General features: G+C 43.6%; 1 protein-coding gene across 1 annotated transcript; it reads left to right on the top strand.

Moving 5' to 3' along the window:
• The first annotated feature begins 2,177 nt into the window (after positions 1–2,177).
• Msc (musculin) lies at positions 2,178–3,630 on the top strand. The gene is made up of 2 exons (XM_004653448.2): positions 2,178–2,708; positions 3,544–3,630. The coding sequence occupies exons 1-2, from the start codon at positions 2,178–2,180 to the stop codon at positions 3,628–3,630; spliced, it is 618 nt and encodes a 205-aa protein (XP_004653505.2).
• Positions 3,631–24,255: the final 20,625 nt, after the last annotated feature.

Genomic DNA, 24,255 nt, shown 5'->3' with positions numbered 1-24,255 from the left:
CTCTCTTTTTAGAGAGGGAGGGAAGGGAAGAGAAGAGAAGGCAAGTGCATGCTATAAAAACTAAGCCCAAAATGTGAGGGTTAGAGAGTTTCTGCAAGAAAACGAAACTGGCCTTGACCCTCTCAGGACTGAAGTTGGGTACAGTTTTTGAGATTGTTTAGAGAAATGCAGTCTCACCCACCATTAATCTTTTCTAAAGAAAGACTTTGTTCTGCACCTGTATAAACAATCCAGATCTTTAAAACCTATATGCCTGGCCCTAATGTGTGAGAGTATGTATTTGTACTGATAGCTTCAAGTCATCTATAGGTAACACCTCTGCCTTGTATCTTTCTGCTCCCTCTGTCTCTCTGCCCTCCTTGCAAGTGCAGGCTCTCATGGAGTCAAGTTTAAGTTCAAGTGCTCCAAAAAAAAAAAAAAAAAAAAAAAAAAGCTTTCTCTGCCAAATAATCCTGCATTTCCCCAGCCCAGAGAGAAATGAAAGCCATACTGTCCCAGAATGAGCCCCTCCTTCACTCATTAACCAAACACTAGAACACTTGTGAGATGGGAACGGGTGGGAGGGGTTGTGCAAAATATCCCGCAGTGGGAGCAGGACTTGGGAGACAAGGTGGAATGATGCCTGAGAGATGAAGTCAGCCGCTGGAGCCACCTGTTGCGGGGCTTCAGGCAGTGAGCGGGTGTTTGTTCTGCTGTGAGAATGGAATCTGCACGAGTGGAGCAAGGCCCCACTCATCGCTCAGTCACGCTTTCCTCCCGCTCTCAGGCTGCTGCTGTGTCCTTGTCCTCGCTCTTCTCAGGAGCCTGTGGACTTAAAAAAAAAAAAAAAAAGCTGCATTTTCTTGTCAGCTGAGGTAACCAGACCCCAACCTCCTGAGGGTTTAATTCTTCAAACTGAGACACCAAGCAGTTCTGGCTGGCCAGTTGAGACAGGCTTCCAAAGGGACCACATACTGTAACCCAACCGATCCAGGTTAAAATGATGACACTCTAAATAGTGTTCCCTCTGGAATGGAAGGGAAGGTGTTCTTTCTGGTTGTTTTTTAGGTGCTGTTGCTTGTTTGTGAACTTTGAGCAATTGTGCTGACTTACTATTCTGCAACCAGCAACTTGCTCTGCAGTTAAGAATCTGAATAGTGATGGGTTCCCTCCCTACATTCCAAAGGTCAGGGTTCTCCATATGCATGTAGTATTCTTAAAAAAAAAAAAAAAATCATGCAGGCAACGCTTAAGACGGTGGAAAATACTATATGCAATATCCAATGGTGTGTGGCAAGGAGCCTTGTAGTGACCAGAGCATCACAGGGCCAAGGACTAGGAACAAAGATTCGGAGTCCCTTTTATTTGTCACCCTAGTGGGTTTGAAAGGGGAAATTTTGGTTACAGATGTTGCTTGAGGATGACATGAACCAATACAGTAAAAACTACTGTGTAAGTCATAAGCTCCCTTGAAGAAGGAGGGGAGGAAAAGAGGTGAGTGCATTGTTGAAGCTCTGTCCTCCTTGCCATGTGTTTTCTAGGCAGTCCGAAAGCCTTGAGGAGCAGACAGACACACGCATTGCTAATGATGAGCTGGAAACCCAGGGGAGCTGGGGACTGGGAGAGACGTGGGAATCCCTGGACTGGGTGTCCCACTAAGGTCAGCGGAGGGCCAAGAGGCAGTGAGTCCAATCAAGGTCCCGGCCTTTTATTATCTCCCAAAATTCATTTGTCTCGCATCTTCCTAGGGGAAGAGTCGGGGCGGGGTGGGAGTGGGGGGCATCCTACCAACCGCTCCAAAACGGGCAGATCTCCACCCCCTCCACGCCCCTGCCCCACCTCTTGCCCCCTCCCCCGCCCCTGCCGGCCTCCTAGACTTTGCCTTTGCCTCGGCGTCTCCGACGAGTTCGGGATAAATAGACTTGTCAAGAGGCTCGGGTCCGGGGGGGCGAGTGCCTAGCGGGGGTCTGGGCGTCAAGTTCACGGCCGGCTCGCGGCTCCGCGGCGGGGTGCGCTCGCTCTCCTCACTCACCTGACGGTGGAGCAGGCGCAGCGGTCTCGGGTGGGTCGTCCACTGAGCCGTCTCCCATCCCGGTCCTGGTCCCGGCCCGGGCCTCCGCCCGGGAGCGGAAGTTGGAGACGGCGAGACTGGCCGGGGCGGAGGGAGGCGGGCGCGCGTGGGCGCGGGGAACGAGGCGATGTCCACCGGCTCGGTGAGTGACCCCGAGGACATGGAGCCGCGGGGGCTGCCGCGAGCGTACCCGATTGCCGCCACCTCCTCCAAGAGGCCGCCGGTGCCAGGCGCCGCGCGCAGCTACGCCTCGCCCAGCGACAACTCGTCGGCGGAGGAGGAGGACGCGGACGGCGAGGAGGAGCGCTGCGCCCCGGGCGCGGCGGGCCGCGACGCGGGCGGCGGCAAGAGGAAGCGGGCCCGCGCGGCGGGGGGCGGCGGCGGCAGCAAGAAGCCCCTCCCGCCCCGGGGCCCAGCCGCGGCGGCCGCCGAGGGCAAACAGTCCCAGCGGAACGCCGCCAACGCCCGCGAGCGCGCCAGGATGCGCGTGCTGAGCAAAGCCTTCTCCAGGCTCAAGACCAGCCTGCCCTGGGTACCGCCCGACACCAAGCTCTCCAAGCTGGACACGCTGCGCCTGGCCTCCAGTTACATCGCGCACCTGCGCCAGCTGCTGCAGGAGGACCGCTACGAGCACGGCTACGTGCACCCCGTGAGCCTGGTAGGGAGGGATGCCGCGCGTGGAGGGTACCCCCGGGCGCCCCGGTACACAGCGCGGGGCAGCACCCAGAGGAAGAGCACTAGGTGGAGGTCTGGAGATGGTATTGGGAAGTCTGGTTTGGTTTCTCCCAAATCGAGGCGAGAAGGCCAGCGGTTTTCTAGGAGAGAGTCATCCAGCCTTCCGATAAGCGCCAGTGGTGTTTCTCCTAAGTGTCAGCGGTCAGCGAACGCCCTACTTTATGGGCATATCTAGTTAACACGTGAGTTTACTAGTCAGTACAGACTGAATAGAAAACTCTCACCTGCCCAGCCAAGAACCTGGCAGGTTGGAATAAGCAAGTGATGTTGTGTTGAAAGGAGGGAAGACCCAGTCTCCGTGAAAGAGCTTTGGGGTTTTTAAACTGATACTGGACAACAGGATTTCCCCAGACGCAGTTGTCTGGAAAGTCCCTCTCGGACCTGCCAACTCTTCAGGCTTGGGAAAGAAAACTTCCAAACGATTCCAAATCCCAGTTCCTACTTGGGGCGGGTGAATGCGTCTGTGGATGGGGAGGGGAACGTTGCAAGACAGAATCCCGAACGCAGGCGAAGTTCGCTGCGTTCTCCTGTGTACAGACCGCGGGGAAGTAAGACCGACGGAACCTCGCAGGTCTCGCGTAACCCATAGCCGTCGGATTTGAACCTTAGTTGAGAGGTAGGACACACAGACTTCCAGAACTCCAGGACAGAACGAACTACTGACAGTAGGGGATAGCCGGGGTTCACGTAGGAGAGACGTTTCGTTTGTGAGTCGTTGCTCCAAAATATCTGACGCCTTATTTTTTATTATTTTACAGACGTGGCCATTCGTGGTCTCGGGACGACCCGACTCTGACACCAAAGAAGTTTCTTCAGCTAACAGATTATGTGGAACTTCCGCTTAGATGGTGCTGGAAGTCACCTGATGGGATTATGTCAAACAAGGGGTCTGGGCCGGAGAGAAATGGGAGAGCCAGCGCTGCCACAGGGAGCTCTGCGCAAGATCCCTCTGGAGTCTGGACCCTGTCCCTTCCCCAGACCTGCGAACCCGACAGGTGGCGGGTCTGACTGTCACGGAGCACGGGTGGCCAATGCTACGTCGGATTTGTACACAGAAAGTCTTTTGGGGGGTGAAGAGCGCGGAGTAGATCTAACCTGGGGCTTCAGTTCTGTGGGCAAAACCCAGGTGGCCATCTAAGCCCAGCACCCAAAAGCCCAAAGATTTGTTTCCTAGCTGATCACGGATTTACCGTGTAGTTGCCCGGGTTTACGCACAGCCCAGGCCTTTCACCGAGACCATGGCTGAGCATTTTCTCCCCATAGCGCTTAAAAGACTGAAGCCTTGGAGTCAATGCCACGTGGAACCACATGTGTAAATTGAAAGGAGAGGAGAGTGGTATATCTGCACGTGGTCACGATCCCACCCACAGCACCCTCATAGCGAGTGAGATGAAGCCAGTGGGGTACCAGATGAGGTGGAGACACACCTGGCGACAAACAGCCCAGGCTGAATTTGCCCTCTCTCCGGGAGGGGTCTGCTTCCTGGGTTACCACCTTTTTCTTATCAGCTCTAGGTCCTGGGCTCCCCACACCTAGTGGTTCCAACTTTCTTTTAGGTCTCTCCTTCCTTCTTCTACTGCCCCCTGTAATCCCCTCTGATCGCAGAGTGTCCTAGGAGCCTAGTTCCTCCAAGCTCTAGTCGCCCTTCCTAACCCCTGCCCCCTGCAACATGTCTGGTACCCACATTTTTCCCAGCACAGAGGAGGGCCTCAGTGGGGCTGCTCTCTCTACCTAGGGACCCACTGTGCGTGCTTAGTTGTCAGGCAGGCGCTAGTGTGGTGACATTGTGCTACCATGGTAACTAACAAATGTAAATAAATTTATTTTTTTATAAATAATAAAACGCGTTGTGAAAACTTTGTGTCCTAAAAGTATCTGCTCTAAAAGTTACAATGGAGTTGGTCTCTCCTGTGGACTTTGTGTCTTGCCTGTGGGAAGCTAGGCATGACAGTTTGGTCAGATTTCCAATTGTCATTTTTATTAATTCTTGGGCATATACTGACAGTCTGATTCTGTGGCCTTGAACTGATGATCTTCTTGATTCAGCCTCCCTAGTGTTAGAATTAGAGAAACCATCAAGTCCAACTTAATCTCTTTATTTTTTAATATTTTTGTTTATTTTTATTTCTTTATTTGAGAGTGACAGAGAGAGAGAGAGAGAGAGAGAGAGAGAGGCGTAATGGGCACACTAGGGCCTCCAGCCACTGCAAATGAACTCCCAGACGCATGTGCCTCCTTGTGCATCTGTCTTAAGTGGGTACTTGGAATAGACCCTGGAACTAGGGTCCTTAGGCTTCACAGGCAAGTGCTTAACCACTAAGCCATCTAGCCAGCTTCTTAATCTGTTTATATCTAACTTGTAATTCTTCCTGGGATAGGTACTTCTGGAAAGCAAGAACTAGAAGCCTAGGCCAGGGCTGCCTTCAAAGGCATGCTTATATAAAATCAATATCTACCCCTCTATCTCTTTCTCTGCTTTTCCAGCCTAAGCACTCTTTCATAATAGCAAGTCCTTCAAAGACCTCCTCCTATTTCCACACACGGGGGACCACAGGTGCCAGTCACTGGCAGAATAAAACTGTTAAGAAACCAATTTTCATTTCAATAGTTTTTTTTTCAAATTTTTGATACTTTTTAACATGTACCATTTCATTTTAACTGATAATTTTCTCGCTACTATAATGTGGAAATTCCATAACATAAATTTCAAATGCAGGTTTTTTTTAAAAGCAAATTATATTTTTGTAGAAATTTACAAAAGTATGAAGTGTAAAACTACCTAAACAATTGCCCAATTTTGGTTCTGCCTGTTATTTCATAAAATCAAAATGTAGGTTTCTTTCTCTCTTTTTTTTTTTTTTGACCCAAGAAAGAAAACACAGCTGGATTTTAGTAAAGAGGTGAAAGAGGGGTGGAGAGTATTACTTCCTGTTTTGAACTAAACCAAACCCAAACTATGGAGCGCAGCCTTCTGACACCAGTTTCTGGAGCTTTTGGTAAGATCCAGGAGTGGTCTGTCCAGTTGTAAACTGCTAGATGACAGGAGACAGGGCACATAAGGGAGGCGATGTTAGTTTTTCTGTGGCATTAGGGACTTTCCAGCCAAAGGAACCCTAAGAAACTAGTTTCAGAACTCCCCAGCATGATAGAGGCATTTGAGCCATGAACTCTGGGTGGCTCAGGCAAGGTGTCTGCTAGAGGCTAAATCTGAGCAAAATTTATGTATAAGCTTCTCCAGGTATGGATACCGTGACTGTATTCCCAGCACATAAGAAGGTAAAACTGGAGGCAGGAGGATTGTCATGAATTTGAGACTTTGAGACTAGCTTTAGCTACAGAGTAAAACCATATCATAAAGAAATAAAGCAAGAAGGAACAAGAAAGAGAAAGAAAGGGGGGGAGGGAGGGAGGGTAGAAGGAGAGAGATAAGGAAAGAAGGAATGGGGCTGGAGAGGTGGCTTAGCTGTTAAGCACTTGCCTGTGAAGCCTAAGGATCCTGGTTTGAGGATTTCCCAGGACCCACTTTAGCCAGATGCACAAGGGGGCACAGGGTCTGGAGTTCATTTGCAGTGGCTGGAAGCCATGGCATGCCCATTCTCTCTCTCTCTCTCTCTCTCTCTCTCTCTCTGTCTGTCTTTCTAGCTCTCTCTCTCTCTCTCTCTCTCTCTCAAATAAATAAGTAAATAAAGATAAACAAAAGAAAGAAAGAAGGAAGGAAAGAAAAAGGAGAACGGAGAGAGGGAGGGAGGAAGTGAGGGAGGGAGGGAAGGAGGGAGGGAGGAAAGAATAAAAAGATTTTTCACAAAAAGAAATGGCATTCGACCTAGTGGCTCATGCTTGCTATCTCAGCACTGCAAGCTGAGTTAAGAAGACTGCCATGAATTCAAGATTAACCTAGGGTATATAGTGAGTGTCAGGCAAGCCTGAGCTTTAAGTAAGATTGTTTCTAAAGATAATAATAATAATAATAATAATACATAAAAGATCAAGAACAGGAATGTCTGAAGAACCCAGATGAAATCCAAACTTTGTTCTCATTTGGCTAAAGCATGAGTGTGGATTAGTTAACCTGCCTCAGCCTCACTTTCCTCATCTACATGGGGCAATAACAGTGCAAACCTTGAATGAGTGCTTTAGGAATAAGTACAGAGTATAGCCAAGCAAACTGAGTGGATATGGTGAGCAGCACATTAAACACTGCTGATAAGTGAAATATAGAGGAGGCAACAGGTACACCTTCAAGAGTCCAGCCCATAAGGTTGGGTCCAATGCCAGGTGCCATGGCATAAGCCTGTAAACTCAGCTACTGGGAAGACTGAAGCAGGTAGTTGGCAGATTGGACACCAGCCTATGCTACATAGCAAGGTCCCAACTAAGAAAGAAAGGAGGAAAGGGAGAAAAGGGAAGGAAAGAAGGAACGAAGGGAGGGAGAAAGGGAGGGAAGTTATTATTGGGTCAGGTTTGGAGATGTGAGAATAAGACAAAAGTGTCCCGGAAGAGCAAACAGGAAAACAATAACAAAAAGTTATATTGAATATAAATAAGAACAAATATTTAAATAGATAAGAAAATAGAACAAAACATCAAAGATTAATAAATATTTAAAGTATGCATTTCTTCCATAACTACACACCCCTGGGCACATCAAGAGCAACAGATTTATTGTTATGGCCATTTTATTATCTTGCACTTTATATGGAAGAAATAAAAATTCTCAAGGAAAATCTGCTCCATGATTTGTATGAAAAGTTTTGTGCCAAGAATTATGTTATTTAAAAAGGAGAAGGAGAAAACCAACTTCTAGTAAAACCTAAAGTAAATTGCTGAAGATTTTTGGACAAAAGCTGTTACTGGGAGAGACTTAATCACCTTAAAAGTGCTTTCTCTTTAGTAAATCATGACTAAAGTGTGCAGGAGATGATTATAAAGTGCCCTAAAGCCTTCTTTATTGTCTCCCTATCATTTTACTTCAGGAGTTTGAGTGGGAAATAAGGACAGTGAGAGCTGAAGGGGTGGGTAGAGCCTCGGAAGAAAGGAGAAGTGAGTATAGACTAGATCTTCACCAGTCTGCCTCTACTGTGAGAGAAAAGATAAGGGTATAAGGATGCTAAGCAGACAAAATGAGTAAACTGAGAAATACTCTTCAGGGGGCTTTTTGAGGGGCCAATACATGATTGCTAGTGATACTGACTCAACCAAAGAGAGCAAAAATCCCCTTCCACAGACTCTTCATAAGATGAATATTTTAAAAGAAGTACTTTCGGCACTGTAATTTTGAAACATTTAGGCCTTTCTTTTGGTCAGGTATGTTGAATTGATTTCATGCATATTCTTTTGCTCAGGGAATCAGGTTCAATTTCATTAATCTGGTGACTCCTTCAATAGACTTATGCTTGCAATTCTCAAAGGGATTTTGTACAGGTACATGTTTTGTCATTGTTTTCTGATAATACATACTTCAAAGTTACAAGAAAATAAGAAAGACATCCCCTTCCCATAGAAAAAAAAACAACCAAGTGAGGCACAACCTATTTTAATAGGTAAAGGTAATTTTTGTTGCTACTCCTGGAAGGTATTAAAAATTATCACAAAGTCACTTTAGCCATGGTTAGTAAAACCAGGTAAATTCATAACTGACTGGTCACTGCTGGGAATCTGACAATGGCTCTTTTGTAAATAATTCTCCTTTTAAAGGATATGTCTCTTCTGCAGGCCCTTCTCCAGATGGACTCACCTGCAGAAGGGAGGGGTAGCCCAGGGTTTGCATACCCGTATCTGTCATTTACCATTCTTCTTTCCCGATTATGTTGACTTGTATTATTTCCCTTCCTTCCTTTATAACCATAAAAACTGATTGGGAGAAATCCTTTGAATGTGTGACAGAAAAAGACCCAGAAAATAACAGAGCCAGAAATCTGGATGAAATCACGGAAATACAATTAGCACAACGATCCCAGTTATCACAGAGCTCAGCTTTCTCTTCTCCCTTATAAGGGGCTACTCCTGCCAGCATAACTGTTCAGGAGACTGAAGCAGGAGGAGCACAAGGCCAATCTGGACTACAGAGTGATTTCAAGGCCATCTTGAGCAGCTACAAATAAAGAGCAGGTAGGGGTGGGGTGCTGGAGGCATGGCTCAGCTCTTAAGGCACTTGCTTGCAAAGCCTAACAACCCAGGTTTGATTCCCCAATACCCAAGTAAAGCCAGATGCACATAGTAGCTGCATGCATTGGGATTTCCTTTACAGTAGCTAGATGTCCTGGCAACCCATTCTCTCTGTCTGTTTCTCTTCTCTTTATTTCTTTCTGCATACAAATAAGTAAATAATATTTTTACCAAAATGGCTGGGAATATAGCTGAGTGGTAAAGTGGTTGCCTAGCATGCAGGAGACCATACTATATTTTCCTCAAGTACCACAAAGAAAAAAGAAAAAAAAAAAACAGTTCTAACCTGCTTTGCAATCCTTCATTGCTTGGGTAAGAAGGATTATAGAGCAATAAATTTCAGAAGCTTACATCTGGTAAAAATATGTTACAGGGTGCTGAAGAGATGGGTCAGTGGTTAAAGGCACTTGCTGGCAAAGCCTGACATCCCAGGTTCAACTCCTCAGTACACATGTAAATAGATGCACAAAGTGGCTCATGTGTCTAGAGTTTGTCTGTAGAAGCAAAGGCCATGGTATGTATGTATGTATGTGTGTGTGTGTGTGTGTGTGTGTGTGTGTGTACATGTCTCTTTTTAAGAACTATCTCTTATCAGTGGAAAGGGAGGGAAATGGAGAGAAAGAAGTTCTTACCCTTTATTTTTTCTTTGCTTCCTTAGAAAAATCTGTTTGACTGTGCACTAACCTTGATAGACAACAACAAGTGAATCAATAAAGAAAATGTGATATGTATACCCAATAGCATTTTATTCAGCTATGAAGAAAAATGATATCATGACATCCATAGGAAAATGGATGGAACTGGAGATTACACTAAGCAAAGTAAGGAAGATTCAGAAAGACAAATATTGCATGCATATATGTACATATATATATATATATATATATAGATTATAAATGTCTATATAAATTTAAATTTACATGTACATATATACACTTACATATATGTATATAAATTTATATGGTTAGGCATGAAAGGAAAAAAGAAAATTAGAGGGTAATGGAATGAATGTGTCATGAAAATAGGAGGGGTCACTGTTTGGAGAAAGGAAAGGGGCTAGCAAGGCAGTGAGACTGGGGTGGACAGTGGAGAAAGCAAGTAGAAGCAAAGTACAGTGATAAATATCATGAAAATGCCACAGTGCATAGTGAAGCTTATTTTGTATGATAACCAAAGAACTAAAAATTTTGTGTATTGTTTTCAGAATTTTTAAAAGAGGACCGTATATTCTCTCTGCCAGTGTTAGCTGGTTCTTCATCTATTTCCAAAACAAGCAGGCATAGCAATACTAATATCAGATAAAATAGATTTCAAACCAAAAGTAATCAAAAACTACAAAGATGGCCACTTACTACTTATCAAGGGAATGATCCAGCAAGATATCACAAATATCAATCTTTATGCACTAAACACAGGTGCCCCACAATTCATAAAACAAAATCTACTTGACAACAAAACAGAAATAACCACCAACACCATCATAGATGGGGACTTCAATACTCCACTATCAGCAAGAGATAGATCATCAACAGAAAATTAAGAGGGAAGTAAGAGAGCTCAACAAAGCCATAGATCAATTAGACCTCATGGACATCTATAGAACATTCTACCCAAAATCCACAGACTACGCATTCTTCTCAGCAGCCCATAGAACCTTCTCCAAAATAGATCATATACTGGATCATAAAGCCTGCCTGCATAGAATTAGGAAGATAGATATAATTTCCTGCATGATAGCAGATCATGATGCTATATTGCTAGAAACTAACGACAAAAGATGTGCCAGGAATCCCACCAGTTCATGGAAACTGAATAGCACACTTTATACAATAAATGGGTAGTGGAAAAGATAAAAAATGAAATTGCAAAATTTTTAGAAATGAATGACATTGAGAACACATCATACCAAAACTTATGGGACATATGAAGGGAGACATCAGGGAATAATTCATAGCACTAAATGCCTTCATAACAAAGACAGAGAGATTCCAAATCAATAACCTAACCATCCACCTAAAGGCACTGGAAAAGCCAGAAGACTCCAACCCAAGAAGCTCCAGAGGGAAAGAAATAATTAAGATCAGAGCAGAAATTAACTAATATTAAACTAACAAAACAACTAAGAAAATTGATGAAACAATGAGCTGGATCTTTGAAAAAATAAACAAGGTTGATAAACCCCTGGCCAATTTGATCAAGCATATAAAAGAGACTCTTCAAATTAACAAAATGAAAAAGGAGAGATCACAATAGGCATAAGTGAAATTGAGAGAATCATCAGGACTTATTTCTAAAACCTCTAGCCCACAATACTGTATAATATGGAGGAAATGAGTAAATTCCTGGACTCATACCATCTACCCACGCTAAACTCAAAGCATATTAATCTCCTAAACCAATCTATTACACCCATCGAGATTGAAAAGGCAATCATAAAAAGAGGAGTTCAGGACCAGATGGCTTCTCAGCTGAATTCTATCAATCCTTCATAGAAGAAATGAAACCAGTCTTTCTCGAACTGTGTGCCACAATCACAGAACAAGCTCCCCAACTCCTATGAAGCTGCTACCACCCTAATACCAAAAGCAGGCAGAGATGCCACAAGAAAAGAAAACAACGGGTCTATTTTCCTGATGAATTTAGATGCAAAGATCTTGAACAAAATCCTCACAAACCGAATTCAACCACACATCAAAAGCATTATCCACCTTGATCAAGTAGGCTTCATCCCAGGAACGCAGGGTTGGTTCAACATACAGAAATCTGTCAATGTAATATATAACATAAATAAACTTAAACACAAAAATCACATGATCAAGCCGGGCATGGTGGCGCAAGCCTTTAATCCCAGCACTCGGGAGGCAGAGGTAGGAGGATCGCCATGAGTTCAAGGCCACCCTGAGACTACAGAGTTAATTCCAGGTCAGCCTGGACCAGAGTGAGACCCTACCTTGAAAAACCAAAAAAAAAAAAAAAATCACAAGATCATTTCAGTATATGCAGAAAAGGCCCTTGACAAAATGCAATATCATTTCATGATCAAAACATTGGAGGAAATAGGCATGGATAGTTTATATCTCAACATAATGAAGGCTATATATAAAGCTCCCATTGAGATCAGGAAGAAGACAGGAGTGTCCAATATCACCTCTGCTCTTCAACATAGTATTAGAAGTCCTAGCTCAAGCAATATGACACTAGAAAGAAATAAAAGGGTTACATATTGTGGCTGGAGAGATGGCTTAGCAGTTAAGCGCTTACCTGTGAAACCTAAGGACCCTGGTTCAAGGCTCAATTCCCTAGGACCCATGTTAGCCAGATGCACAAGGGGGAACACGTGTCTGGAATTCATTTGCAGTGGCTGGAGGCCCTGGTGTGCCCATTCTCTCTCTCTGCCTGTCACTCTCAAATAAATAAATAAAAATAAAAAAGGGATACAAATTGGAAAGTAAGAAGTTAAGTTAGCCCTGTTTGCAGATGACATGATTCTATACATAAGAGACTGGAGAACCTCCATCTCAAAACTCTTGAAGGTGATTAACTCCTTTAGTGAAGTAGCAGGATACAAAATCAATGCACAAAAATCAGTAGCCTTTCCATATGCAAAAGACAACGATACAGAGAAAGAAATAAGCAACATTATCCCATTTTCAATAGCAACAAAAAATCAAATAAAATTCCTTGGAATAACATTAACCAAGAATATACCAACACTCAAGAAAGAATTGTGGATGACTTGAGAAAATGGAAAGATCTTCCATGCTTCTGGACAGGCAGAATTAACGTTGTGAAAATGGCAATCTTACCAAAGGCAATATACATATTTAATGCAATATCAATAAAGGTCTCATGCACTCTTTTAAAATTATTTATTGGAGAGAAACAGAGAGAGAGCGAGACAGAGAGAGGGAGAAAGGGAGAGAGAATGGGGGAACCCATGTCTGTTGCCACTGCAAATGAACTCCAGATGCATGTACCCATGCGCCACTTTCTGCATCTAGCTTTTCATGGGTACTAGAGGATCAAACATAGGCCAGTAAGCTTTTAAAGCCAGTTGTAACTATTGAGCCATTTCTCTAGCCCCAGCCTCATGCTCTTTACTTCTCCTCTGAGGGAAAAGTCATCCTGCTTCATTCAGTAAGGACTTTGTTTAGTCTTTGCAGTGATGAGGTCTCATCCAGGGCCTCACCTACATTGGCTGGAGAAAGGTTCTACCAGAGCTGCATCTCAGCCCTCATGAAGGTCTGTGAGGGTCCATTAAATGAAACCATCTTATGAAGCACTTGGACAGTGCTGCAAAAAGTCTAAGCTTTAAACAGAAAGGTTTGATTTTCTTTTTGTTACAGTTAAGGTATTATAGCAGTTATCTTCTCATTTCTGAAACAAAAGCAGAAGCAGCTTATGAAAGCAAAGGCTCTGTTTTCAGTTGCGCTAGTTTGGATTAGTTGTTCCCCACAAAATCATGTCTTAATTTCCAGCTGATGGCAATTTGGGAATCAGAGCCTTACTGGTGGAGATTTGTTGTTGGGGGTAGGCTTATGGGTGTTGTAGCCAGCTTTCTCTTGTCAGTGTTCAGCTCACCCTCCTGCTGCTGTTGTCCACCTGATAGGCCAGGAGGTGATGTTCAGCCTCTGCTCTTACATATTTCCTCTATCATCATGTACTGAAAGCTAAAATAAATCTTTCCTTCCCATAAGCTACTTCTGTTTGGATATTTGTCCCAGCAACAAGAAGGTAACTGCTACACCAGCATTTAGTTTTTAAGGGAAGTTTCGTCATGGCAGAGAAAAGTATGGCAGGAGCAGGCAGTCAGGAGCCACCAGTTCATATCCGCTTGGAGGAAGTAGGAAAAGTGGACCGAGTTTGGCAAGTGGAACTGGGCTACAAAAGCCCAAGGCCCATTCCCAATGACAACTTCCCCCAGTAAAGCTCTACCTCCTAAAGGATCTGTAATATTTAAGAATAGCACGCCACCTGGGGATCAGCATTCAAAAACACATAAGGCTATGGGAGACATTTTACATTCCAACCACCACAGGTATTCTTAATCTTTATCTGCAAACTTGTTTTACAGCCTGTATTATCTGATTCTCTTATGCCACATGTAATTTTCCCATATTGGACGTTTTTGTTACTAAGGAGAAATTTTCACATGATTTCATCCTAACACTCCATATCAAAAAATTATGCATGAGATTAAAAACAAACTCATTTCAGAGTATAAGATAGGCCATTGAATTTCTACTCACAGAATTCACAAAGTTCATTGATAGGATTTAACATCCTAAGTTGCAGCCAACTTTTTAGAAGCTATTCTTTTTATGTATTTATTTATTTATTTATTTGAGAGCGACAGACATAGAGAGAAAGACAGATAGAGGAAGAGAGATAGAATGGGCGCGCCAGGACTTCCAGCCTCTGCAAACGAACTCCAGATGCGTGTGCCCCCTTGTGCATCTGGCTAAAGTGGGACCTGGGGAACCGAGCCTCAAACCAGGGTCCTTAGGCTTCACAGGCAAGCGCTTAACTGCTAAGCCATCTCTCCAGCCCTAGAAGCTATTCTTTTTAAAATATTTTATTCATTTTATTTACTTATTTGAGAATGACAGAGAGAGAGAGAGAGAGAGAATGGACACACCAGGACTTCCAGCCTCTGCAAACGAACTCCAGATGCGTGAGCCCCCTTGTGCATCTGGCTAACATAGGTCCTGGGGAGTCAAACCTCAAACTGGGATCCTGAGGCTTCACAGGCAAGCATTTAACTGCTAAACCATCTCTCCAGCCTGAGAAGCTATTCCTGAGTGGACATTGTCTCTGAAAAATATCGAAGACTATGAGAACTATGCTTAAACTACTTTTACTCTTTGTAACTCCCTATCTGTGTGAGGCTGGTTTTTCTGTCAAAATAACTTGTTAGAAAAGAGTGCAATAGAAATCATGTAAAAAGAACTCACTATCATCCAATAGGTCAGATGGTAAAGAGATTTTTAAACTATATTTCAAAATATAAAACCATGGCACTCTTCCAAATAAAATGTTTGGACAAACAAATTTTTCATTAAAATGTGATTTGCATTAACACATGTGTAGTAGTCTGCTCCATGATGCTGGAAGAGACATTAAACCAAACAGTTTTATGGGAGGCAGGGTTTTATTTCAGGCTTACAGATCCAGGGGGAGTTCCATTGCTGGCAGGAGCTGGCTCTCATTCACAGATCCAAGCAGAGAGAAACAAGCAAATAGCTAGCAAACACCACAAAGCAGCAAGCAGGGACCATGCCAGAAGTCAAACCTCTGGATACCTTTGAGCTGGAATTGAGATCCACCCCCACAAACACCGTTGGGCTGAACTCCAGGATCTGCTCCAGGTATTTGGGCTACAGATCCAAGTTACAAGCTTAAAAGAACACCTAAGTCTATGGGAGAAATATATACACATTCAAATCACCACAACATGCCATCAGTTTACTATTATTTCAATTAATGAAAACTTTTCACTTGGTTTGGACACCAAAATCATAGACATCAATAGGTATAAGCAGCTATAAAAGCAAAAGTCTTTTTGAGTTTATATTTATTTATTTATTTATTTTTTTTTGGTCTTTCAAGGTAGGGTCTCACTGTGGGTCAGACTGACCTGGAATTTTAACTATGTAGACTCACCTGGAATTAACTACATAGTCTCAGGGTGGCCCCAAACTCACAGTGATCCTCCTACCTCTACCTCCCAAGTGCTGGGATTAAAGGCGTGCGCCACCATGCCCAACCGGAGTTTATAATAATTTTTAAAGGTGTAAAGACACTAAAGGCCTAATGAGTTTGGAAATCGCTGGCCTACATGATTTGGTGTCAAGAGACTCTGTTTTCATGACTGTGTGGTAATTTCATAGGGCAGATGCCTATTTCTCACATTTTAAAATATATTTTAATTTAATTAATTTATTTATTTGTCAGAGGAGAAAGAGGGTGAGACAAAGAGAGAGAGGGAGAAAGAGAGAATGGGTGTGCCAGGGCCTACAGCCACTATAAATGAACTCTAGACTCATGCACCCCTTTGTGTATCTGGCTAACGTGGGTCCTGGGGAATTGAACTTGGGTCCTTTGGCTTTGCAGGCAAATACCTTAAACACTAAGCCATCCCTCCAGCCCAGCCTATTGCTCACTTCTTAATGGGATATAGGTGCATGTAATTGACCATACATATGAGCTAGAGGGCTCTGGGTACTAACTTAGATGGGGAAGGCCAAAGTTGAGCAGGTGTCACACAGAGAGGAGTTTATACATTACTTTCTTCCCTTTCTTTCTTGCCACCCATTTCTCCTATCTCCTATTTTTGCCCTTGAACTTTGAGCCTTTAGCCTTAAGATAGACTCTGGCTTTCAATGAAAGGGACACTGATGCTGCAAATCTAGTCTACAAGATCTCATTTATTTGGCCATATATTAACATGCTCTGAGGGCTGTGTTAGAATAATAGCACTTTATTATCTAATAAAAAAAATTGGGGGCTGTGGAGATGGTTCAGTGATTAAAGACACTTGCTTATAAAGCCTGATGTCTCAGGTTCAATTCCTCATTGCCCACTTAAAGCCAGATGCACAAAATGATGCCTGCATCTGGAGTCCATTTTCAGTGGCGAGAGGCCCTGGCATGCCAATATTCATTTGCTCTCACTCTTTCTCTTTCTCCTTGCAAATAAATAAAATAAAAATAACTTTGAAAAAGCATATTTAAGAAAGCCCAAGAACCATTTCTACTGATCCTCAATATAATGTTCTTAAGTAGTTTGCAATGTGCCTGACCAATATGTTCATTCCTGATAATATTAATTTATAGAAGGCACAGACAGAAAGAAAGAGAGACAGAGAAGGAAGAGAGAGTGAGTGTGGGAGCACTAGTACCTCCTGCTACTGCAAATGAACTCCAGACACATGTACCACTTTGTGCATCTGGCTTTATGTGGATGCTGGAAAGTGAATCCTGGCTGTCAGGCTTTTCAAGCAAGTGCCCTTAAACACTGAGAAACCTCTCCAGCCACCAAATCTGGACTTTTGACTGATTCTGTTTCAGGTTTCCTTTGAAGGGGCTGATCTTTTGAGAATTTTGATAATCTTATAAGTAATGCAAAAAAAAAATGTATACACTGATCATGAGGCTATAGTAAAACTCCAGAGTTAACAAACACACACACAAGATGAAGCAATTTATACACATTCATTGGCTGTTCTGCTCTTTCCAGATCCCTGAGGATATACCCAGAACCTCTGTCTACTCACTCACTTTGAACAATAACCCTTTTTGCTGCTAGACAAGGGTAAGAGACCCACGGAGAGAAATTTCAAACATCATAACCAGAACTGTTTACTATCAGGTCCAGGATTAGAATTCACAGACTCTGAGTTTCCCCTTGCCATTCAGCCCACCCAGTCTCAAGGACACCAGTAGCTACATATGTGCACAGTGACGGTGTCCTCTGCAGCTGCTTACCCAGTGTGTTGGCCAAGTTCCACAGCCTTTCTGGGACAGCTGGATGGGAATTCTGAGAACCTGACCCACGGAGTGGCCTTGGGCAAGCTCTTCCTCTTCTAACCGTGGCTTCTTACCTAAAACCTTGGCTTCTGGCTAAGTGTAGCCAAAATACTTTTCCAGTTGTAAAATGAATGCTTGGTTTCTCACGAATCTTCTGAAGGACATCACTTACGGCTCCTGAAGTTATATGAATAGTGTGATACAGGAAAGATGGGTCTGAGAAAGGGGACTATCTTTATCTGTCTCATGTTCCTATAACCAAATCCCCAGAGCTGACTCATGGATAATGAACAGAAATGTATTTCTTACAGTGCTATAGACTGGGCCATCCATTGTCAAGGGATCAGAATCTGGTGAGGGGCCACCAGATGTATTGACTATATACTTTATACCAGAAAATTCATTTCTATTTTAAGAACTCCATCATAAAAGGTACAAAGGAGACTCAAACAAATAAGTAAAATAAACTAACTAATCCATCAAGTAAGTTATAAAAGGTACAAAGGAGCTGCTTGGGTAGGACTTGATATCAGGCACAGCAGAGATAGTTAAAGCCATTTCCTTCCAAAGACAAATTTTCAGTAGTGCCCAAACAGACTCTAATAAAATATTTTTCAGACTTTTTTGTTGTTGTTTTTTTTTGAGGTAGGGTCTCACTCTAGCCCAGGCTGACCTGGAATTCACTATGGAGTCTCAGGGTGGCCTCGAACTCACTACGATCTTCCTACCTCTGCCTCCCGAGTGCTGGGATTAAAGGCGTGCGCCACCACGCCCAGCTTTTCAAACATTTTAACAAGTATTCTGTGATTGTGTTTTAGCTGCCCCAGGATAAAAATTATAGCCAAAAAAATGTCAGAATAAAAGGAAAGAAGTCCTAGGGGAAAATACAATGCATCACTAAACCACTGACTTTCTTTAGTGTCCTGAGACCAGGGCAATGCTAAAATGTGCTCTATTGTTTCAAGACTCTAGTGATCCCCTCCCCCCCCCCCCCCTTCAGGCAGGATATATCTTAGTCGCTTTCCTGTGGCTGGTCTTCCTTCACACTTCTACACAATTTTTCAAAGTGCGCCTATGTGACTGCTAGAATTACCCCTGAAAGTGAGTTTCGTCTCTCTCGTTTTAACTCATCTGAGCAGGAGCTTAGGTGACTCCCGCTGTTTTATGCTGTGAAGAATGAACTGAAGAGGGCGGGCGTGAGCGGCACAGGCCAAGCAAAAGGAACCAAGGGCCCGAGCTGCGATGCTGATTCTTGTAACACAGGGCATGGAGTCCATCAATATTGGACTGCTGGAACGAAATCCACTGGGTGGCTTTCTATTAGGAACTGTTGTGATGAAATTGTAGACTTATGTGATGAAAGACAGGATAAAAAGAAATGATGACTAAAGTTTTCTGACCTGGGCCAGACAGCGATGGTAAAGTCACCATGAGTCATGGGTTATCACTGAGATTCTCAAGGGCAAGTTTTAGACAGTGTAGAATTTAGAAACCATGCCATGCACTTGAGAACTCTTATTGTTCATTGGCCTGAAAAGATTCTAATCAACTTTGCACTTGTCTTGGGGGTTTAGAGTCATCTGAAGGAAATATACTAACAACCAAAACCTGAGAGAGCAGAAACAGAGGCTGGGGATGAAGTTCTTCCTTCAACTCTGCATAAATATGCGTTTTCTCCTTCACTGGGTCCTGAACCTTCAAGATAGAGATTTAGATCTTCACTTTGTTCATTTTGTTAAGAAATTATAATTCCCATCTATATGGTCCAAAAAATAGTTGATTAACAAATGCTTCATAAGTTATTCTTGATTGAAAAGAATATTACTAGATCTTCTCTCTCTCTTTCTCTCTCTCTGTCTCATAAAATGATTTTGACTTAACTTGAGGAACCATGTGAGACACACAGACATCCAGGAACATGTATTGAGTCTATTATCATTGCTTGCCATGAGCTCTCCTTTCCATCCATGCATTCAAAGGATCCCTCAGACACAAAAGAGCCAAAGCTTTAAAATGGGAAGAGACATGCTCAGCCCCATGTGATAATTTTTTACAGATACTATTCCTTTTAAGATTCTCATGAGCCATCCTGGGAGTTCTGTGATGACCTTCATCTGCAGACAGAAACACTAAGGCTCACAAAGTGTTCATAACTTGCCAAGGGCCACACAGTGTAAGAGGCAGAGTTATAATTTAAACCTGGTTCTCTCTAGTTAGAAGCTGACCCCTTGACTGGCCCCATCCTAGTGCCTCTGAAAAGGGTATCTTCCATAAGCAAAAGGAAGTAGGAAAATGATGCTCTCCCAGGCCAACTTCACCTGAACTGCTGAACTTCACTTCAAGTGTGGACTCAGAATAATCGATGTGCCACTGAGCTGTAACTGGTTACAAAAGCAAAAAAAAAAAATAGGAAAGGAGGCACAGCTATGTGTCAGTTGTTGATACCAGCCATGGCTAGCCAGGTAAAGACTTGTGTCCATAAACAGATCATTTTTTTCCTCACCATCTTTTACTACAGATAACTGATGATGGCCCTGTTTAAGTCTGCTGACAACAGAAGAGCTTGATGTGGATTGTTCACTTTAACTCCTTAAGAGCCCAGGAGTGACAGCAGGAAGTGGCCATTCTGAAGGTCAGAGAAGAGCTGCTGGTGGTGGGGGGGGGGGCGCAAAAGCCATGGCTGGTTGCCCATCTTGTGTATTCACTGACTATAGAAAAACCAGCCATTTTTATTGGACTTCATAGGTAATTGTTTAAGGGAGTTAGAGGAAGAAAAAAAAAAACTTTCTTCTGGTGATAGGCAATCTATGTTTCCATATTTATCAGCAAAAAAGAAAAACTATGAATTGAAACATAGGGTTATAGTAAACTTAATGTAGTTGCCTGAGAAAGGAGTCTGATAACCATCTGAGGTTAGAGACTAGGAGTTTGTGCACGTAAGGAGGAATATGTGTCATAAATTTTGTAGAATCAAAAAGTCATAACATTTCAGACCTAGAAGCTAGAGAAGTTATCTCAGCAATTTAAATTGTGTCCATTATGACATTTTTTAGATAATGAAAAATAAAGACTAATTTAAGTGGTTACACAATCTAAGCATAAACTCTTATAAATCATTTACAATTAAGATCCCCAAACTATGAAACTACCTTGGAAAGATCTGTTATGTGAGCAGAATAAGAAATTAAAATACTTATAATCAAACCACAGATAATTGTGTGCATGTGTGTGTGTTTGTGTGTGTGTGTAGTATGTACATTGTGTGTGTGTGGTATGTGTTTGGAGTGATGTGTCAATTGTGTATATGGTATGTATTGTATATGTGTGTTGGTGCATGTGTACATGTTACATGTTTGCATATGACTGTGGAGGCCAGAAGTCATCATAAGGTGTCTTCCTCAATCACTCCACACTATTTTTTTTGGTGTATTGAGGTAGGGTCTTAGTCTAGTCCAGGCTGACCTGGAATTCACTAAGTCACAGAGATCCTCCTATCTGTGCCTTCCAAGTGCTGGAATTAAAGGCATGTACCATCACATCTGGCTCCTTTTTTTTTTTTTTGGTAAAGATTCTTTCACCGAACCCGGAGCTCACAGATTCAGCTAGACCAGCTGGCCAGCAAGTTCCAGGGATTTCCCTGTCTTCACCTCTCTGGTGCAGGCATCACAAGTGTGTGTGTGCCACTGTACCTGGCCTTTCTTTTAAAGGATACTAGAGCTCGGACACCAGGTCCTCATGCTCTCCGGAGCCCGGTGAATTGCCTTCAAAGACACGGACAGGAAAGCTGAGTCACGGGAGACTGGCTACAGCTGCCCACGTACTCGACTAGAGAGGGATCCTGCCTGAAGGTGTCTTGTCATTCAAGGTCTGTTATTGAGCGCTTCTCTTCCTCTTCTTCTAATTTGCCTCTCCCTAACTTACAGGGGTAGTTTTGCTCCATTTATTTTCCTATAATCCTTTATGTACCAATTCACTTGTTAAAAGCAGGCATTAAAATAATATATGATATATATTGAGCTGGAGAAATGGCTTAGTGGTTAAAATGCTTGCCTACAAAGCCTAAGGACCCAGGTTCTATTCCCAAGTACCCAGGTGCACAAGGTAGCACATGCATCTGGAATTCATTTACAGTGTCTAGAGGTCCTGGAGCACCATTCTTTCTCTCTCTATCTGCCTCTTCCCCCTCCTCAAGTAAGTAAGTAAGTAAGTAAATAAAATGTGTTTTAAAATATTTTATTTATTTATTTATTCATTTGATAGCAACAGACAGAGTGAGAAAGAGGCAGACAGGGAGACAGAAAGAGAGAGAATGGACGCATCAGGGCCTCCAGCCACTGCAAACGAACTCAAGATACATGCTCCATTTTGTGCAGCTGGCTTATATGGGTACTGGGGAATTGAGCCTCAAACCAGGGTCCTTAGGCTTCACAGGCAAGTGCTTAACAGCTAAGCCATCTCTCCAGCCTATTAAATATGTTTTAATAAAAATAAAATAAAAGAATATATTTTACAAGGGGAGTGTGGTATATATTAAAAAAAAATCAGTAGAGTACACCGTATTATAGATGAAGGAATGCTTCCACATGACCATCTCGATATGTCAAAAGCATGTGACAAAGTCGACCTCCCTATTATACTGAAAGCACTTGGAGGAAAAAGGAGCTTCCTCAATACCATGAAGAACCAACAGTGAGGGCTGGAGAGATGACTTAATGGTTAAGCATTTGCCTGTGAAGCCTAAGGACCCCAGTTCGAGGCTCGATTTCCTAGGTCCCACGTTAGCCAGATGCACAAGGGGGCGCATGCGTCTGGAGTTCGTTTGCAGTGACTGGAGGCCCTGGCGCGCCCATTCTCTCTCTCTCTCTCTCTCTCTCTCTCTCTCTCTCTCTCCCACTCTCAAATAAATAAATAACAACAACAACAAAAACAAAACTGACAGACTGACAGTGAACATCAAACCAAGAGGTGAAAGGGTGAAAACTTGCCCCACAAAATAAGAATCAAGGAAAAGATTTTTTATCTCACCATGCTGCACTGGATAAGGAAACCAGGAGGAGTCTAGAAAATATAAGTTGTGTGAGTCAGCTTTCTATGACTATGACAAATACCTGGGGTAACTGATTTATAAAATAGCAGGCTTACTTTGGCTTACAGTTTGGGGTTTTGGCCCCAGGCAGGTTGCCGCTGTTGCTCTGTGGGCCTGTGGTGAGCAGTGTATCACGGCAAGGAGACTGCAAAGGATCCGAGCTGTGCGCTTCACCCGTAGGAAGTGAGAGGAAGAAGACGGCCACAATATCCTACAGTGTCCACCGCCTCCCCAGGACTCCAAGCCGGGGACCAAGCCTTTTACACGGGGACCTTTCCGATCATTCCAGATCCAACTGTAATATGAGAGTGCAGACACAAAAGTCACACTTCTGATTCCATACATGTGAAATACCCAGAATGGATAAATCCATGAGAACAAAATGCACATTGGTGATTGCCAGGGTATGAAGAGGATGGAGAACGGATGAGGTTTTTTAATGGGTAAGAGGTTTTATTTTGGAAGGATGAAATGGCTGGAACCAGAAAGTAGTTTGATAACGTTGTGAGAACCCTAAATATTACTTATCTCCTTTAAAATGATTGATTTTTATAATGTTTCACCTTAGTAATAGTGCTATCAAGTTCATGAAAATACAGCTAGAAAGTGAAATTTAAAGGCAGCAAATAACCCCAGTATACTAACTGCTTACCTGCCTACCAATTAAGCCTTGTTGGGAATTTTACTGTTTTGGTGCTTGGGAGGATCCCTGGGGGAAACAACGGAACTGAAGGAAGCCAAGACTCAGCTCCAGGTAGCCAAGTCCCCTTCTGAGCTGCGCTCCAGCCCGGCTCACAGGTGCACGGCATTAGCGCGCCACCTGCTGCTAAGTGTAAGAACTGCAGCAAGTCCTCAGGCAGCACTAGCTAACCCCAGGCTCCCGTCTGGCTGTTCCTCAAGCCTAAGTAATTCAGTAATTCCTGGTCACAGATACATGTGCCACAATTTCCTGCAGCCTCCGTTATGAACGTCAAAACGCAGCACTTTATCTTGGGTTCTTTAGGACACCGAACCTGAGGGAAGGCACGTCTGCTGACTCCTGAGGGAAGTGCAGTCCAGAAGAGCCGAGCCGAGATGCAGCAAAGAAGGAGCAAACACGGCAGGGGTCACTTGATGAGCTGGCCACCGCTTCTCCATCAACAAGACGTCCTCACCGAGACTCCAGCGACCCGCCGGGTCTCGCAATGGAACTGGTGCTGGCGACGGAGCGGACGCTGGGGAGGTCCCGAGGAAGGGAGGGGACCTTCCCGCAGCTCCACCTCCGCTCCCGCAGGTGGGCCTCCTGGGGTCTCCTCAAAGCAAAGACCCTGCTGGAGGGAATCCCAGAGATACGCACACCACACGGCCAACAGACAGCAGCACGCAAGTGACCACCGCCACCCGTCAAAGGGCCATCTGTGGACGCCTAGATCCCTTGTGGGAACTCCAGTAACGCTAGTGCCATTTGAGTGCTTCTAGAAAGAAAATCTCTCTCTGAAGTCAGCCACCCAGACTTCGCTGCTGCTTACCATTCTTGGGTGTACAGTTAGCTCCAAGGCTCTGTCATTCGATCACATTTGCAAGAGGTGATATGGTACAGAGATTTTTTTTTTTTTTAAGAAGGTGGCTATGTCAAGGAAGGATGAGCCAGAGATAATTACCTCATTTGAATTTTACAAATCCTCTGTGAGATAAGCAAGGAGGATTACTGA

Source organism: Jaculus jaculus, chromosome 2 (genome assembly GCF_020740685.1).
Source record: "Jaculus jaculus isolate mJacJac1 chromosome 2, mJacJac1.mat.Y.cur, whole genome shotgun sequence".
Classification (NCBI taxonomy): domain Eukaryota; kingdom Metazoa; phylum Chordata; class Mammalia; order Rodentia; family Dipodidae; genus Jaculus; species Jaculus jaculus.
This window is presented reverse-complemented; position numbering and strand designations above follow the sequence as displayed.